Raw genomic sequence first — 16,737 nt, 5'->3', positions numbered from 1 at the left:
AATACTTGGGAATTTTCCAGGTATTTTTCTGTTACTGGGAATTTTCCAGGTATTTTTCTGTTACTTCCTTTTAATTGAATTCTATTATATTAAGATAATGTTTTCTACATATGATTTGAAGCCTTTTAAATTTATTTAGAACTTCTTATGGTCCATAAGACATGTAGGTAGACGTTCTGTGGGCACTTGACACTGCCGTTATTAGAAGTATTCCATAAATGTCAATTAGGTCAGTTTAGTTGACAGTGTTGTTCAAGTCTTTATTATACCTTTACTGATTTTTTTGTTCAATTGTTCTGTCAATTATCAAAAGAAGAGCACTGACTCTCTAACTATGTAATTGTGGATCTGTCTGTCCCTCCTTTCAATTCTGTAAGTTTTTAGCTCATACATTTTTCCACAAGTATCTTTTTTTCTACCTATCTTGTTATGAAATGCAATGCTGATTTTGTGTATTTTGAAACTGTTACTTAGCACATAAATGCTTAGCACTGTTATGTCCTCTCAATGAGTTGATTCCATTATGAAATGACCTTTCTTATCATTGGCAATATCATTTGTCTGAACTTAGCACTGCCATTCCAACCCTCTTTTGATTAGTGTTGGCATGGTATATCTTTTTCCAATCTTTTACTTTTTAGGCTATTTTTGTCTTTACATTTAAATATAAATTTATATTTTGGCTATGTTTCTTTTAGGCAGTATATAGTTGGCTCTTGCTCTTTTATTCAATCTGAGAGTTTCTGCCTTTCAATTGGGGTGTTTAGGCCATTTAACTTGACTATAGATATGGTTGGGCTTAACTCTAATGTGCTACTTGTCTTCTGTCTTATCTAAAGTCTTTGTTCCCTTTTCCTCTTCTTGGAATTATTTTTTACAATTTCCTTTTATCTACCTTGGTGGCTTATTAGCTATAACTTTATTTATTTAGTATCTACTTTACATTTTAAAGTATTCATCTTTAATCTGATGCAGTCTACTTTAAGTAATAAATATCTTCACATACAGTATAAAAATCTTACAACAGAGTATTTCCATTTCTCCTACTGTTCTTTGAGCTATTGTTGTAATATGTGCTTTATACAGTCAATTACATTTTAAAGAGATTTCTAATGTGTCACGTGTGGATCTATTTCTTTTTTTTTTAATTGTTTTCAGTGTTCCAAAATTAATTGCTTGTGCACCACACCTAGTGCTCCATGCAGTATGTGCTCTCCACAATACCCACCCCAAGGCTCACCCCAGTTCCCACCCTCCACCTCCAAAACCCTCAGTTTGTCTCTTAGAGTCCACAGTCTCTCATTGTGGATCTGTTTCTATTGATTGATTTATTTGATTATGGGTGGTACTTTTCTATCTCTTTGCATGGGTATTAAGTTTTAACTGAATACGAGACATTGTAGAATTCTGAACATTTTTGTATTCCTGTAATGTTTTGGAGCTTTGTTCTATATGCAGCTCAGCCTCTAGGACATGATTTCATCTTTTCAAGACTTGTTTTTAAGCTTTGTCAGATGAGATCATTCAGCCTTTAGTGTGGGGCTAATTATGCCCACTACTTTTTGCAATATCCTTCTGAGTACTGTAGCCTGAATTCATTATGTATAAAATGTGTTTGTAAACTTACTTGAAGCGGAAACAGCAGATAACAGCGCCAAGTACAGATCCATTCTCTTTGGCTGAGTATTGTTCACTAAAGCCAGTTTATCATCAGCATGACAGGCTGCCATCAGCCCAGCCCAGACAGCAGGATCCCCTAAACATAAAGAATATGGTTTGAGGTCTTGTTATTATCAACATATTGCTAAAAAATTATCCAAAGTGAGACTAAGAGTTTATAGATACCAAAAAATTAAATTAAAATTAAAAATAAATTCTATCTGTAGAAAAAAAATCCATTTTCTGTATTTTCTTAAAAAGAATTTATTTATTTATTTGACAGACAGAGATCACAACTAGGCAAAGAGGCAGGCAGAGAGAGAAAGAAGAAAGCAGGCTGCCTGGTGAGCAGAAAGCCCAATGCGGGGCTTGATCCCAGGACCCTGGGATCATGACCTGAGACAAAGGCAGAAGAGGCTTTAACCCACTGAGCCACTCAGGCACCCCCCAAAAAATCCATTTTCTTAAAGGAAACTAATTTATACTTCTTTTCAGACAATACATTACTATCCTTCAAGATCTGCCTTTTTTTCAAAATACAGTGAGAATAAGAAATATTCTATTAAGTTCTCCCATGGCTGGTTAGCTCAGATGCCTAGAGTACTGTGCTACTGTGAAAAAGTCAATTATATTTACTTTCATTGGACACCAAGGGCAAGTCTCAAAGAGACACATATGGTCATCATCCAAACCCTGTATTAAAGGTTCAATCATAGAAAAGGCAAGATAATACTATTTCTCAGTTTTTAAGAAAAGTTTGAGCCAAGGGAAAAGCTCACAACAACTCCATTTACCTATGTTCTAACAGCCAAGCATAAAGTTATTTTATCATTCCAAGTGAAGCAATTCTAGGATTATACAGCTCTTCACTGATTTGATCTTTCCTTTCCTTCACACCTTGACAGCAGCTTCAGGGGAGGGGGGCAAGAAGCAGACTAAGGTAGTACTAATATAGATTATGCATACAGCTGCCTCTTTTTTAAAAAGGTACTTGCAAAAAGAAGGTGAAAAAGAATTTAGAACTTAGGAGTTTTTATTTTTTGGTCTTTTATAAGTCATATTTTGTAGGTTAGTATTTGCACGGTCAGTATCTTAGTTCTGTTACGCTAAAAAAAAAAAAAAAAAAAAAAAAAAACAAATAATCCTGGGGTCCCTGGATGGTTCAGTTAGTGGAGCATGCAACTCTTGTTGATCTCAAGATTGAGAGCTTAAGCCCCATAATGGGTGCAAAGATTACTTTGAAATCTTCAAAAACAAACAAACAACAACAAACAAACAGACACTAATTTTAAAATCCCACAGGGGTGCAAATTAACAATATAGTCATTTAAACAAAAATTTTAGCTTAATTTTCCTATTTAACTGTTCCATCTAGTACATACCTCTATTAAATGTCTGAAATGTCTATCTGTTTTACATACAGAAGATCAGTATTATGTTAACAGTACAGGAGTCATTAGAAATCTTAGATAAAATATCTTTTTAAAAAATTAAATGCATATCTTCATATTATAAAATAATTTCTACCCAAAACAATGACGAGCTTATTTTATTTTATTTTATTTTTTAAAGATTTTATTTATTTATTTGACAGAGAGAAATCACAAGTAGTCGGAGAGATAGGCAGAGAGAGAGAGAGGGAAGCAGGCTCCCTGCTGAGCAGAGAGCCCGATTCGGGACTCGATCCCAGGACGCTAAGATCATGACCTGAGCCGAAGGCAGCGGCTTAACCCACTGAGCCACCCAGGTGCCCCATCGAGCTTATTTTAAATAATGAAAGACAGAATCGAACTCCAGAATAACGAAATGGGGACCATTCCTTAGAATTCATGAGATCTGATTATTGTATAATGAAACACAAGTGACTAAGTCTTAGATCTGAGATTTTAGTTTTAACAATGCAACTAATTAAAGGTGTGCCAGCTTTCTCTTTGGGACTCATTTTTCTATAAAACAAGGCAAGTGAACTAGATGATGGCTCAGGTGTCATCAGGCCTAAAACCCCAAATTCCAAATGAAGTGGACTCAATTTCTGAATATTAACTTATTTCTAAGATTAAGTGAAGAACTCCTTTTAGGGATCTTAAGGTATAGTTTTAATTTCAGGAGGAAGGAAATGGATATTAGCTGGCTGTAATTTCTCCTGTCACAATTCAGAAGAATCATTGCTTTCCTTAGCTTTTCCGTAAGTAATCAGCAACTCAAATTTCTTATGAAACCAAGTGATAATATGTATATACTATGAGCCTAAAAATTTTTAAATATAATTTGCTAAAAATACCTTCTAATATCACAGAAGCACTAACCTAGCAGAAACTGGATTTTTCTAATTTAATTCTAAATTCTTGGGATTGTTTAAATTTCTGAAAAGATTCCTTTGAATACCATCTATCAAAACTATACTTTGATATAGTTCTACAAGTTCTACAAGGACAAAGATCTACAAGGATTAAGTATATAGCTACTACCATAACTACAATTAAATTTACTTTCACTGGACTCCAAAAACAAGTCTCAAATAGGAACTCATCTTCATTACTCAATCCCTGTTGCAAGCATCTTATATGATGACTCTAATTCCTTGAGTATGTATTTCTCCAGATAATATGGGAAAAGAAGAAGATCATTATAGAAGACCTGATCTGGGCAATCTCACCTTTCTAAAGTTTATGCCACTCACACAATCAAAAGCTAACAGATCTTTTATCATTCTAGATCTATGGTAAAAATCCTTGAGAGTAATTCTATCTAATATTTTATTGAAATAACCTCTAAAAATCAAAAACTTATCCAATGTGTAACAAAGACAAATCAAAATGTTTAGGGTCTTTTTTTGTTGTTCTATTGCAAAAATGAAACAAAGAATAAACAATAAGATGTTGGTCTGTCTACTTGTTTTATAAAATAATCTCTGATTTATTAAATGTTTTGCAGTTAGGGCCTTTACAATTTATTGTGAAGATAACATTGGACTTATTTTGTACGATTTGTTTCCTAATGGTCCCTAGCCAAAAGCATAAGTTTTCTGACTTAACAAATGTTTGAAGTGCTCTGCAGGAAAAAATTATTTAATTCAATATCTCATATTAAAAATACTATTATATAAAAATACACACTCATGGGTATTCCAGTCCTCTAGGAATGATAATGGAAGTATATTGATGTGGTCATAGGTACTTGCTCAGTGATCAGTGTGATCAAAGACACAAAGAAAAAAAAAAAAAAAAGACACAAAGAAGAGCTACCTCAGGTGAGGTCATCACCTTGACATTCCAACAGTTACCCCAGAAGACATATCTCCACTCTTTAAGGAGCTAACTACCCATAACAATAACTAAATAACTAAATATGTTCATTAAATAATTTAGCTATAAGGGAAACCTCATTAAACCAGGTGATGGGAAACCAAAAGAAAATTACTTCTTGAAAATACACAATTCAGAGTTTCAATAAAGAGTAATAAAGTATCTTTATGCAGATATTCCTTTTAGCCTGCTTCAAGAATTGGTTATTTCTTAATTATTAGCAGTCAAATGCAAGATAATCAAATAATATGCAAAAGCTTAGAATATTTTCTTAAAATTCCCTTATTTCAAGAAATGCAAACTTTGTACCTACAGGTCACAAATGCAAAACCAGAAGAATCTGAATTAATGAAATGGATTATATTCACCTGGAGAAAGAAAAGCTGCTTTCTGAATGGTCTTTAGTGCAATATTTTTTTCAGTTTCTGCTGAACTGCTCCCCATAGCTAATTGATTTACTGCAGTGTACAGTAATGCCTTCTGCAAAAAGGAAAAAGAAGAGTGTTAACCAATTATCTTTGTAGCTTCATGACTTCCAAATTGACTAAAAATAGGACTATTATCAAGTATGATGTGACTTCCTAAACCTAGGAAGAAAAGTTATTTTACTGTTTCATAAATAATATTATTTAACAAGTAGGACATTTCCTTTGTACTGGAGAAAACTAACCTTTCCATGATTTGAGTCCAAAATATGAGCCACATTTCCTGCTATAGCACCTCCCTGTAATAGAAAAAAAATATTTAGATAATTGTAAAAACTTTCATAAATAAAAATTAATACTGATAAAAATCTTTCCATTTAATTATTTGAAAAGCTGTCTAATCACATCATAACTTCCAAACTCCTGAAATATCAAATGATTACTGCTTTAAGAGACAAGTTTAGTATTTTTTTAAATTTAGTATTTTTTAAAAAAATCTTTTCTACTATGATCATTTCAACTCTACTCTTTTAAAATACTCATTAATGGTGCAAAAGTTACACAGTCTTATACCAAACACAAGTACATATTTCCTAACAATATAAAAGAAAGTGAAAGAAAGACTGAAAGAGAAAGAGAATCAGAATCCCAGAACTTATTTTAGGATTAACATGGTTTTATTCCACGGAAATATGGTATTTTAAAGTCTTCTGTAGTGCCTACTAAAATGAATAGCCAGAGCACCTTGAAGCGAATGATGGCTTCAATAACAGTCAACTCAAAATTGAAAATGAGAAAAACATATACATCATAATTTTCGTGTAGTAAATCTGAAATCCTTAATTTTTAAAATTAGTTAGAAATTTTACCTGAAAGAAAGTGAAAGAAAGTGAATTATGAGAATGATTTCTTTTTAACTCAGAAGTACACTGTTCTCCTAATTTTATACCGGAATTGTATCAGAAATGTCTTGCACATCATAGTTAGCATATAAAGAATGCTAAGAATAACCTTTAAAAATATGTCAATATAAAACAAATAGAAGATGGATTAAAAAGAAAACAGAAAACACAGCAGAATAGAAGGAGGATTCAAGAGTTAGATCTGGGATATTCCAACACCACAAACACTAACTGGTTTTTGCACAAGTTATTTATTCTCTGTCTCAAGTGTTCTCTATAAAATGGACATTAATTACAGCTACTTCATGCGGTTGTTGGGATTAAATGACAAAATATATATAATGGTTGGCACATAGTAAGTACTTCAGTCTAGTGTCTAATAATGATATTCTTTTAGGTTTTCTGAACTACTATGAGCAAAAACGGGTAGGAATAACAAAATCACACCTGCACAGACTTCAGAGAGTGGAATTATTAGATGTAATAAGTGTTCAAAACATATCAGCTACTACCATTATGTTTACCCACTAATTAAGCAACTATGAAAGGACATGGTAACCACAGAAATTAACAAAATACTTTATAGACCCCCCGAAAATATCTGGCTACTATGAACTAAAATACATAATCCTTCTTATAGAACATCAATAACTTCATGTTGAGAACTTCATGTTGAGATTCACATTTTTAGATGTTAGACATTAGCAATGTTCTAGTTCTTATTTTCTTATCTTTGAAGAGCTTTTAAATAAAACTATCTTTTGGGATTCAAAAAACCCAACAGTTATTTCTTCCTAAATGGCAACATTATAAACATAACCTAATCACATGGCCATTAACATAATTTGTATGTATTAAAAAAAAGCCCACCTACTTCTTTGTATCTTTCATAATGCCCAAAACAGTTCAATAGTACAGGAAAGAAACTCGATGTACTACTTAACAAATGACTAATAGCAAATCTGGTGAAAGAACAGAACTCCCTTGTTGCATTAGTTGTTTCTCAGAAGGATAATGCTAATATTCTAAAAACTGTATTACTTACTATATCACAAATTACTTTATCTTTTGGCCAGAATTTAGAACATTACTTACCTTTGCACTTCGGTTAGTATACTGAGCAACTACTCGGGACAACAGAGACCAAAGAGCTGGATCAGCGGGGTTACTATAGAGATCACCAAAAGCAAAAGGCTTAGATATGGGAGTCACTTTAAACCATGAAAAGTAAAAGCTACCAACATTTTATTTAGTACAATCTTGTAGACATCTAAAACAAATTCGTATTAATTGTCTATGTGTGAATGAAAGTACTTTAATTTTCAGAAAACATTATCTTCTAGATACACCAAGAGTCCTTATGAAAATAAGGAAAAATCAGCAACATGATAATTACAAAGCCTAATCTAATTAAGAAAAGCTAAGGAAATTTAGTACATTGTGTTCAAGGAAAACACAGAGATGAAAACTGTGAAAGGAAAATAAATTTCATTTAGAACACTCTACTGCTGGGGTGCCTGAGTGGTTCAGTTGGTCAAGTGTCTCACTTTTGGTTTTGTTTGTGACCTCAGGGTTGTGTGATCAAGCCCCGCCTGGGGCTCCTCACTCAGCACAGTCTGCCTGAATTTCTCTCCCGCTGCCCCTCCCACACCATTCATGCACACACCCTCTCTCTCTCTCCAAAATATATAAATCTTTTAAAAAAAGAACACTTTCCTGCTGAAAAATAAAACAAATAACCACTATTGCTAGTAATAAGTGCTTTCTATTTTCTAAATTTGGAAGACATTAGTGAATGTTTGAGTGGCCAAAAAATTCCCAAAACCATCAAATTAGCATCAAATAACAAACGGACCATATCACTAACTTGAGAATAAGGAAGGACTTCTGTATTAAAATAACTTTCAGGTCTTAACTTACTGAATAAGAGCAAACTTATTCAAACTTAATGAATAAGTGCAAAATTTCTGTTCTCTTATCTTCTTATCAACTTATTTTTTTTTAAATCTTTATAGATGAAATAATGTGTATAGTCAGCTACCTGGTCCTAAGTGCAATTTCAGAAAACTACATTCTGGTTTACAAAAATATATGCTTCACTCACTTTATATTCTTAGTAAAGTCCAAATGTCAAAGATTAGCCCATCAAGTGTAATTACTCCAAGTTTACAAGTACAGCATTTACCTGTGAACAGCTTTAGACGCTTGTCTCTGCACTGCCACACTGCGGCCTTGCAGTGCATAAATCGCTGAAATGAGAAGGTACTTTGGATAATCACTGTCTTTCTCTTTGATGTGCTTCAGCAATTCATTAAGTGCCGCTTTTGAAAGTGTAGCATCCTGCATTGTCAATCCAAGAGCACAAAGGGCTTGAAGGCTTTCTGTGGTTGGTTCCTTTAAGATGGAGCTGTAAATATTTTTAGTTCTCTATTAGCCATAGTACAGTAGTCTGTAACTATTCAAACATATTTAACATTTAGTTAAAAAAAGCAATTTACTTAAGGATTTACCAAACTAAGCCCAGCTATAAAATAAATATAAAACAGATTCCTTGGCTTCTGGGGATGGCAATTTCCCTAAATGTCTAAAGCAGTTAAAAATTCCAAGGGCCTTTCTTTTCTGTTCATTATATCTAAGTTTTAGAAACAAATGTAAATAGTGTTTTGGGGGCCTGGGTTTTAGAAAAATAACTAACCAGATAACTATATAAATAAACACAGATACCATAGGTTATGATTTTGCTAATTTTTTCCAAAAACATAGAAATAGTTTCAAGTTATACTGGTATATATTTTTAAAGCTTTAATTTTAAATGAAATTTATCAGGTTAACTTGAAAAATAAAGACGAAAAAAACTCTTTGGGGACCAAAGAGGCCAAAAATTAAGCTAGTAGAACTCCCTTCATTAAAATTTTAAGATTCTACTAGATCAAGTGATCAATTACTCTTTTAAACAAATAAATAATACACACAGAGTACAGGATGGTTTTGAAGGACTGGATGGACCCAGAGCTAAGAATTAAGCCATGATCTCTAGTTTCACGTATGACCATCAGTTCACAATCTGGTCAGTCCAATCCCTTTTATTCACCAAAAGGTTCCTACAACATTAAAAACCTCCTTTTACAGTGTTCCAATTTTTAATCCAGTGTTTAATCTGGTCATTTTAAGTGCTGATGTCAACTGTACATACCATTTAAATAGCAATGTCTTGGCTACGTCCATTTTTCCTTGTTTATACTCCGTGATTGCCAGAGCTGTCAAGATATGGGCTTTGTCCCGCTCTGATTCAACAACAGACAAGGCTCTCTCATAGGCTATTATACAGAGTTGGAAACAAAACAAAACAAAATAAACACAACCCTGATTGACAAACAGTGAAATTTCTGCCTTCTTAATTCTATTTTTTTTAAAGATCTAACTAAAAATATATCTTATTGTTTCCTTATTTTCAAGAGGATGGAAAAAATTTTTAGATAATCTAACTTGGTTTAGTTGGTCCAAGGTGATCCTGGGGATATCGTTAGGATTATTGTGAGGTATCTTCTAACTTCTATCTTCGGAATCTATAGGGGAGTTTTCAAGGGATGTGAAGGCCTGCAGCCATTGAGATACCACGAACGTCCACAGTTACTGCATACCAGTAACTCCACCAAGCTAGATACTTAACAGTGATACTTAACTGTTAAGTACTAGCACACACACACACACACACATTTGAAAATGTGTGTGTGTGTGTGTGTGTGTATATATATATGAAAATGTACTCAATGAGCATTTTTGGAGAAAACAAAACACACTATTACCAATAATGGTCAAGGTCTTTACTTATCAGAAATTTCCATTTAAGCAAAGACCTCCTTTCAAATGCTAACTCTACTTTAAGTGATCTTGGGCCTCAGTTTCCTTGTGTAAATAATTTAAGGTAACACTCAGCTCATAACACTGCTATAAGGACTATTCACATAATAATATACTAAAGGAGGGAACAGATAAAAAGTACCTAATATCATTCCTGACTCCTAGTTGGATTTTAATAAACATTGCAACCCCTACTCCTATTTTAATGTTCTATCTTTCTGCATGTAATCTTGTTGCAATTAAATTCCACTCAGCCCTGGAAAAGTAAGATGTGTCCTTTAGCTTCAAGCAACACACTCACCTTTGCTGCTTTCTTTATATAGACCTTTCATAAATAAAGCCAATGCAAAACCTATGATGTCTTCTAACTCTTCAAGGGGTGTTGATTTAAAAGCCTGGATAGCTTTATCATATTCACCAATGGAACTAAGAAGCAAAACACAACTTACTTTTAATAATAAAAACAATTTTGGCTTGTATCATAAGAATACAGAGAGATTATTAAACCAAGCTTCTTTTACCTTCACATATTTCGTCTATCAGTGCTAAAGCTAAAGAAAAGACATGTTAAAATAGAAGGCATATCATTTATTTCAAATAAGATGTACTGGGGAAATTTAATTTCATGCTTTGTTTCTTTTAAATTACATGTGAAAATGATTAGTTCTGCTAAATTACAATGTGTCTTTCTTATTAACAAACTTGAACTAAAATCCCAAGGCATAAAAATAATTTCAAGTTGACTTTTATACAGAACTCTTTAAGCTTAATATATTGGTTGAATACTACCCTGTAAGTATGGTTTTAGCATCTCTGAGAAGCTTAACAAGCATAAAATACGTAATTAAAATCAAACCTAGCCTCTGTATAAACTGTTTACCTGCCTGTCCTTTTTTCTTTTTTTTTGAGAGTATAAAGATAAACTGAATTTCACAAATAAAACTATAGATTAACTTTTCTGTATTTAATAGGAAGAAAAGTAAAAATTATTACATACGATACTAAAGTACAATACTTCTTTTCAAAGTTTATTTCATATTATTTTTTGGAGAGAGTGCATGGCACATGAGCAGCACGGGTCGGGGGTGGGCGCAGTGGAGAGCAGGGAGAAAGAGAGAGACCAAGAGAGAGAATCTTGACCAAGGTCCACACTCAGTGGGGAGCCCTCCACGGCACTCAACCTCAAGACTCTGAGATAGTGACCTGAGCTGAATCAAGAGTCGGACGCTTTCCCAAAAGAACCACCCAGGCGCCCCTAAATTATAATTCTTTTTAATAACAAAAAAAAATAATTGCTTTGCTTATTTATTTGCCATCACCTGCACAGGGATGCACTGTGCCCTTGAGATTCTTATTTTTCGTATCCATCACTATAATCAGAAACTGTTTCTATTTTATCATGTTATTAGAACTCTTTTTAGAATATCCTTTTAATCTGGGGGGGTGTGGGATCTAAAAATACAGGCAGCCTTTGATTCTAAAATTAGTCTCATAAAGTTGAAATATTTTAAAAATAAAAAAAATTGAAGGTTTTTAAAGTCAAAAAACCTCAAATTTTGAAAAATATTATGGTGAAGGAAAGAGAGCTACCTCAGATTGTACAAGGATACATACATATATTAGAAGCTTTTTAAAAAATAAACACTATCTTCAAACATGTGATTACTTTAGTAGAGAATAGACTAGAACTAGGAAAAGCACAAGGGGCTTCAATTTTATTTGTAACTTTTCATTTGGGAAAAAACCCTGAAGACAATGGGAAATTTTAAGATCTGTTATATTTGAGCAATGACTATCATTAAATTATGCTGTATACTACCTACTGCATTTTACATGCTTAATATATTTCATAATAAAAACAAATTTTAAAAGACATGATCTACTCTCAGTAGAAGATACAGATTTTTTTCTAAAATATATACATTATATGGTGGGGCATCTGGGTGGCTCAGTTGGTGAAGCGTCCAAATCTTGATTTTGGCTGTCATGATCTCAGGGTTGTGAGATCGAGTCCTATGTCAGGCTCTGTACCGAGCATGGAGCCTGCTTAAGACTCTCTTTTTCTCCCACTGCCTCTGCCTTACCCCCTTCCTAAAAAATAAATGAATGAATAAATAAATAAATAAATAAATAAATAAATAAAAATATTTACATTATATGAAACCCAAACTAAAAACAGATACTTGTTCCATGTAATTTCTTACAACCTATCTTCTGCTACAACAAAACCTTAGAAATGACAAAATTATCAACTCCTAACCACAACAGTTTAAAAATACAGGAGGGAATAGCAGTCAGAACAGTAATATTTTCCTGTGCATGAATATGATTTAGTTACATGGTTATAAAAGAAAGTAACTGGCTACCTCAGATCTCTACTATGTACCTCTTTAAAAGATGTAGGCACTAATCCCAAAATACCAAACTACAATTTTAACAATGTATTTCCAACTGGACCATTCCATATGGGGTCAGTTCTCAGCTTGAGGAACACTTCCCTAAGTTGAACCAAAAACCCTCCCCACATAATACTTCTATTCTCCAGACCCTGAAGATAATGGAAAATCCTAAAGATTTTTGTTTTCTTCATTTCATTCTAATTTTTTAATGCTGTCATAACAACTTGTTCACAACAAATTGCTACAACAAAAGCAATATTTAGATTTTAGACTGTCAGGAAAATTACTTTAATCAGGTGATCTCTTACTAAGTGAAATCATTGATCATAGTTGAGTTTTTAATTCTAACCTCTAAAATAACTGGGTTTTAAACTTCTTTCTTTCTTTTTTAACTCTTTTTGAAGTCAAAAGTCTTAGAAAACCCGAAGAGAGCTAAATGGCTCTCTCTCCATCCCAAAATGCTCATACACAAAAAATTTTTTATACTATTTCTAAACAGTTTCTAGACCCTCAATGGCCATTCCCCAGGTAAGTATAAGCAGCAAACCAATCAGAATAAATCCAATTCCTCTTCCAATTAACTAGGGTTCTATTATAACAGACAGCAAGTGCCTCTCTTTGAAATGTTCTCTTGTACAGTCCACAACCATCAGTTCTAAATCTGCTTCTCACTAAAGCACAGTGGCCTTAGATATCGATGTAGGAACAGGAAACTATTATCAAGACCCAGTATTGAGGGAATTAGGTATCCCTGGGAGATTTTCAGCCCACGCATCTATAAATGTCCCACTACTCTGGAAATTCATCATTGCCTCACTAGTTCCATAGCTTTTGCCAGAAAAATCTAATAAAGTCACAGAATTAATGGGAAAAAATGTACTTACCACAACAATCTTCCATAATTTCTTACTGTAACATTGTAAGTATCTTGGTCTTCCGCAGTCTGTAACAATAACATTGCCCTTAAAAAGGACAAGGTTTTTTAAGTTACCTATGTATAATAGCATTCTTTTCCTCTTTCTCCCTAACAGAGATTTTGTAACTTTTTCTTTGGGGGAAAAGCCCTGAAGACAATGGACAATCCTACAGATTTTTGTTTTCTTCATTTCATTCTAACTCTTTAATGCTCTCATAACAACTTGTACACAACAAATTGCTACAACAAAAGCACCTAATATTTAGATTTTAGACTGTCAGGAAAATTATTTTAATAAGGTGATGTCTTACTAAGTGAAATCATTATCATACTTGAGTTTTAAATATTCAAAAAAACTTGATCTAAATATGGGAAACAATGGTGTCACGATTTTAAGTTTTGACATTATTTCAAGAATACAGCAAACAATCTTAAAAGAATTTATACCGGTAGTTTGAATCAGGAAGCCAGGAAATTTGAGAGCTTTCATGTGCCCTTACCTGTTACATACAGAAACATATTTAAGCCATACTTACTTAAGAAAGAAAACAATCATAAGGAGTCCCTAAAGGCCTTATTATTTTTTTAAAAGATTTTATTTATTTGACAGACAGAGATCACAAGTAGGTAGAGAGGTAGGCAGAGAGAGAGAGAGGAGAAAGCAGGCTCCCTGTCAAGCAGAGAGCCCTATGTGAGGCTCGATCCCAGGACCTTGGGATCATGTCCCGAGGTAAAGGCAGAGGCTATAACCCACTGAGCCACCCAGGCACCCCTAAAGAACTAATTTTTATCTTCTTGTGTTCAGTCCCTTTGGGACAATCAGAAAAATGTCTTAACAACTAACAGGAGTTGGATATTTAGTAAGATTTTTGTTTTTACTTTTCTGCTTTTTTTTGAAAATAATTTTTATTTATTTATTTGACAGAGAGAGAGAGAGAGAGCACAAGCAGGCGGAGTAGCAGGGAGAGGGAGAAGGAGAAGCAGGCTTCCTGCTGAGCAAGGAGCCTGATGTGGGGCTGGATCCCAGGACCCTGGGATCACAACTCGAGCCAAAGGTAGTCGCTTAACTAACTGAGCCACCTAGGTGCCCCACTTTTCTTTTCTGTTTAAAAAGGATTATCTAGGGATAAATACCCTAGGAAATTTTTTAATATGCATGATGTTAAATGAAAAGCAAATATTTGCCAAAGCAGTCTAAAAGACAGTATTATATAGTATATTAAAATCTGTAATGGTTAGATTTATACCTACTTTGTGGTTTTAAGCTTCAAACAGTTGTTTAAAGTGAAAAACAACAGCAGTAGCAGTCAAGGAGGAGTGCTGCCTATCCACCTGCCTGTGGAGCTGCTATTTTAAGTTAAAGGTATAACTAGTGTTAGATTCACAGTGTTTGTGATTATAGTACATAGAAAAAAATAGCAAGTGCTGTAAAGCTGTCTAGTTTTCTTTGTTTAAAAATCCTGCCCACTGTTGTGTTCTACCATATTTCTACAGTTTATTTACAGATAGGTTTATTGTAACATTGAAAGAAACAGACTTGTGGTTTTTTATAAATCTCCACATACACCTGGAAAAATACCTCCTTGATTAGACAGCCTCCAGTACCATCTAGTGATGGCTCCTTTGAACTACCAAAAGATCCATAAAAGGACGTGGGAAAGTATTTTGGGCACCTCGATTATTTATTATCTGACCAGGCTTCTTCTAAGTATTTTTCAGATTTAGGGCAATGATATGTGCAATCAGGACTTTTAACTTTTCACTTAGTGCTCACAATATTAAGAGTGATATTCTTATTTACCAATCAATTCATTTGCAGAGAATAAACCTTCAAGTTGACTTCATTTCCTATGCTCCTGGTTGGTCATTTTACTGAGCATACTGTCCTCGCTTCTTCAACGTGCCAAGTCCACGCCTGTGTCAGACTGCTTGCTCTTGCTGTTCCTTCTGCCTGGATGCTCTCGCCTCTAAACCAAATGGCTTAGAGCCTCACTTCATTCATGCCCAATGTCATCTGCCTTCTTAGGAAACCTCTAAATGCTTAAACCTGTCTCAAACTCACTACCTGCCTTCATGTTCCTTGGCCCTTTACTCCCTTTTGATTTTCTTAGCAATTATTACCATCACAGACGTTGATAAGCTCATCACATGTCTCCCCACCATCAGAACAGGGGCTCCTTGAGAATGGAGCCTGTGTCTTTTTTATTTCACTGCTAAATTGCCAGTGCCAAGGACAATGCTTGGCACAAAGCAGTTCAAAAGCTATTGAATGAATAAAATACAGATCTTAAATTCAAACAAATATATCATAATGTTCTCATTTCTTCTCTGAATGCACCTATGTGTTTTTTAATAAAGCTAAACAAAGTCTAAAGTGAAAGATTTTCCTAAAACAAAATCTGAGAGGATTTTTAGTTTGGTTTTTGTACCCCCCCCAACTGTCTCTCTCTTGAATTGAGCCACAGAAACCCAAATACAGCTGAAAATTTAAAATTGCATCTTTTCATCTTACATTCAAAGATATAATAATAGATAATAAGAGATCACGAAAAGAATCAGAGCTTTTGTTTAGTACCTTCTTCATGAACTGAGACTACATTAAAAAAAAAAAAGCCAACTAATAAATAAAGACCGCTTTTAATTAAATATAGAGTTTACCTCTGGTATGCCTCTGTGGCTTCCTTTTTCAGTTGTAGATGTTCATTTAAGTAACCCAACATTGTGAAAGCTGGAGCATAATTCTGAACTCTTTCTGAAAATCCAAAAAAATATTTTCTTTACATGTGCATGGTGGTTGTCATAAAATGTTAATTTTCAATATCTTACATGCTAGACTGCCTCCTAAGATCACTAGCATTCTTAAGAATAATCTGGTATTTATCTTCACTATAAAATATTAATAATCATTTTATAACTTCTAAATTGAGTATTTTATACTTATTTACAACTTTTAGTTGCACTTAAAAGTCTAAACATTTTTATCCCCAAAGTGTAATAATTTGAAATTGTAGTTCATGTGAACACTAGTCATAAGATTTATAAGGAAATTCAGTTCTTTGGCTAACGAAGCTTTCCTGCCATTTTCTTGATGGTTCTGTTCCAATTTCTATGTGTTAAAAAAAATGAACTCAGTATTGTACACTAGAAACCCAGGATGACTTGGACACTTTCAATGCAGTATTTTGAAATTTTAATGTCAGAAAACATCATGTATGTGCTAGCATACAGAGAAATACATCTGATTTACTTAAAAGTAGTATTGGGAAATAA

General features: G+C 33.6%; 1 protein-coding gene across 4 annotated transcripts in view; it reads right to left on the bottom strand.

The window, feature by feature from the left end:
- TTC37 (tetratricopeptide repeat domain 37) overlaps positions 1-16,737 on the bottom strand; it is an 84,652-nt gene that overhangs the window by 22,149 nt on the left and 45,766 nt on the right. For all 4 annotated transcript variants that reach the window (XM_045074542.1, XM_045074541.1, XM_045074544.1 and 1 more), the window contains 9 exons: positions 16,126-16,219; positions 13,436-13,513; positions 10,454-10,578; positions 9,485-9,608; positions 8,477-8,698; positions 7,387-7,459; positions 5,635-5,688; positions 5,333-5,444; positions 1,628-1,756 (listed from right to left, as the gene is read on the bottom strand). In XM_045074542.1, the coding sequence (XP_044930477.1) occupies positions 1,628-1,756; positions 5,333-5,444; positions 5,635-5,688; positions 7,387-7,459; positions 8,477-8,698; positions 9,485-9,608; positions 10,454-10,578; positions 13,436-13,513; positions 16,126-16,219 (1,011 nt within the window). The remainder of the gene's footprint in view (positions 1-1,627; positions 1,757-5,332; positions 5,445-5,634; positions 5,689-7,386; positions 7,460-8,476; positions 8,699-9,484; positions 9,609-10,453; positions 10,579-13,435; positions 13,514-16,125; positions 16,220-16,737) is intronic.

Source organism: Mustela putorius, unplaced genomic scaffold, assembly GCF_011764305.1.
Source record: "Mustela putorius furo isolate JIRA1106 unplaced genomic scaffold, ASM1176430v1.1 tig00537350_pilon_pilon_pilon, whole genome shotgun sequence".
In the NCBI taxonomy this organism is placed as follows: domain Eukaryota; kingdom Metazoa; phylum Chordata; class Mammalia; order Carnivora; family Mustelidae; genus Mustela; species Mustela putorius.
Note: the sequence above shows the minus strand (reverse complement) of the source record. Positions and strands in the feature narration are given on the sequence as shown.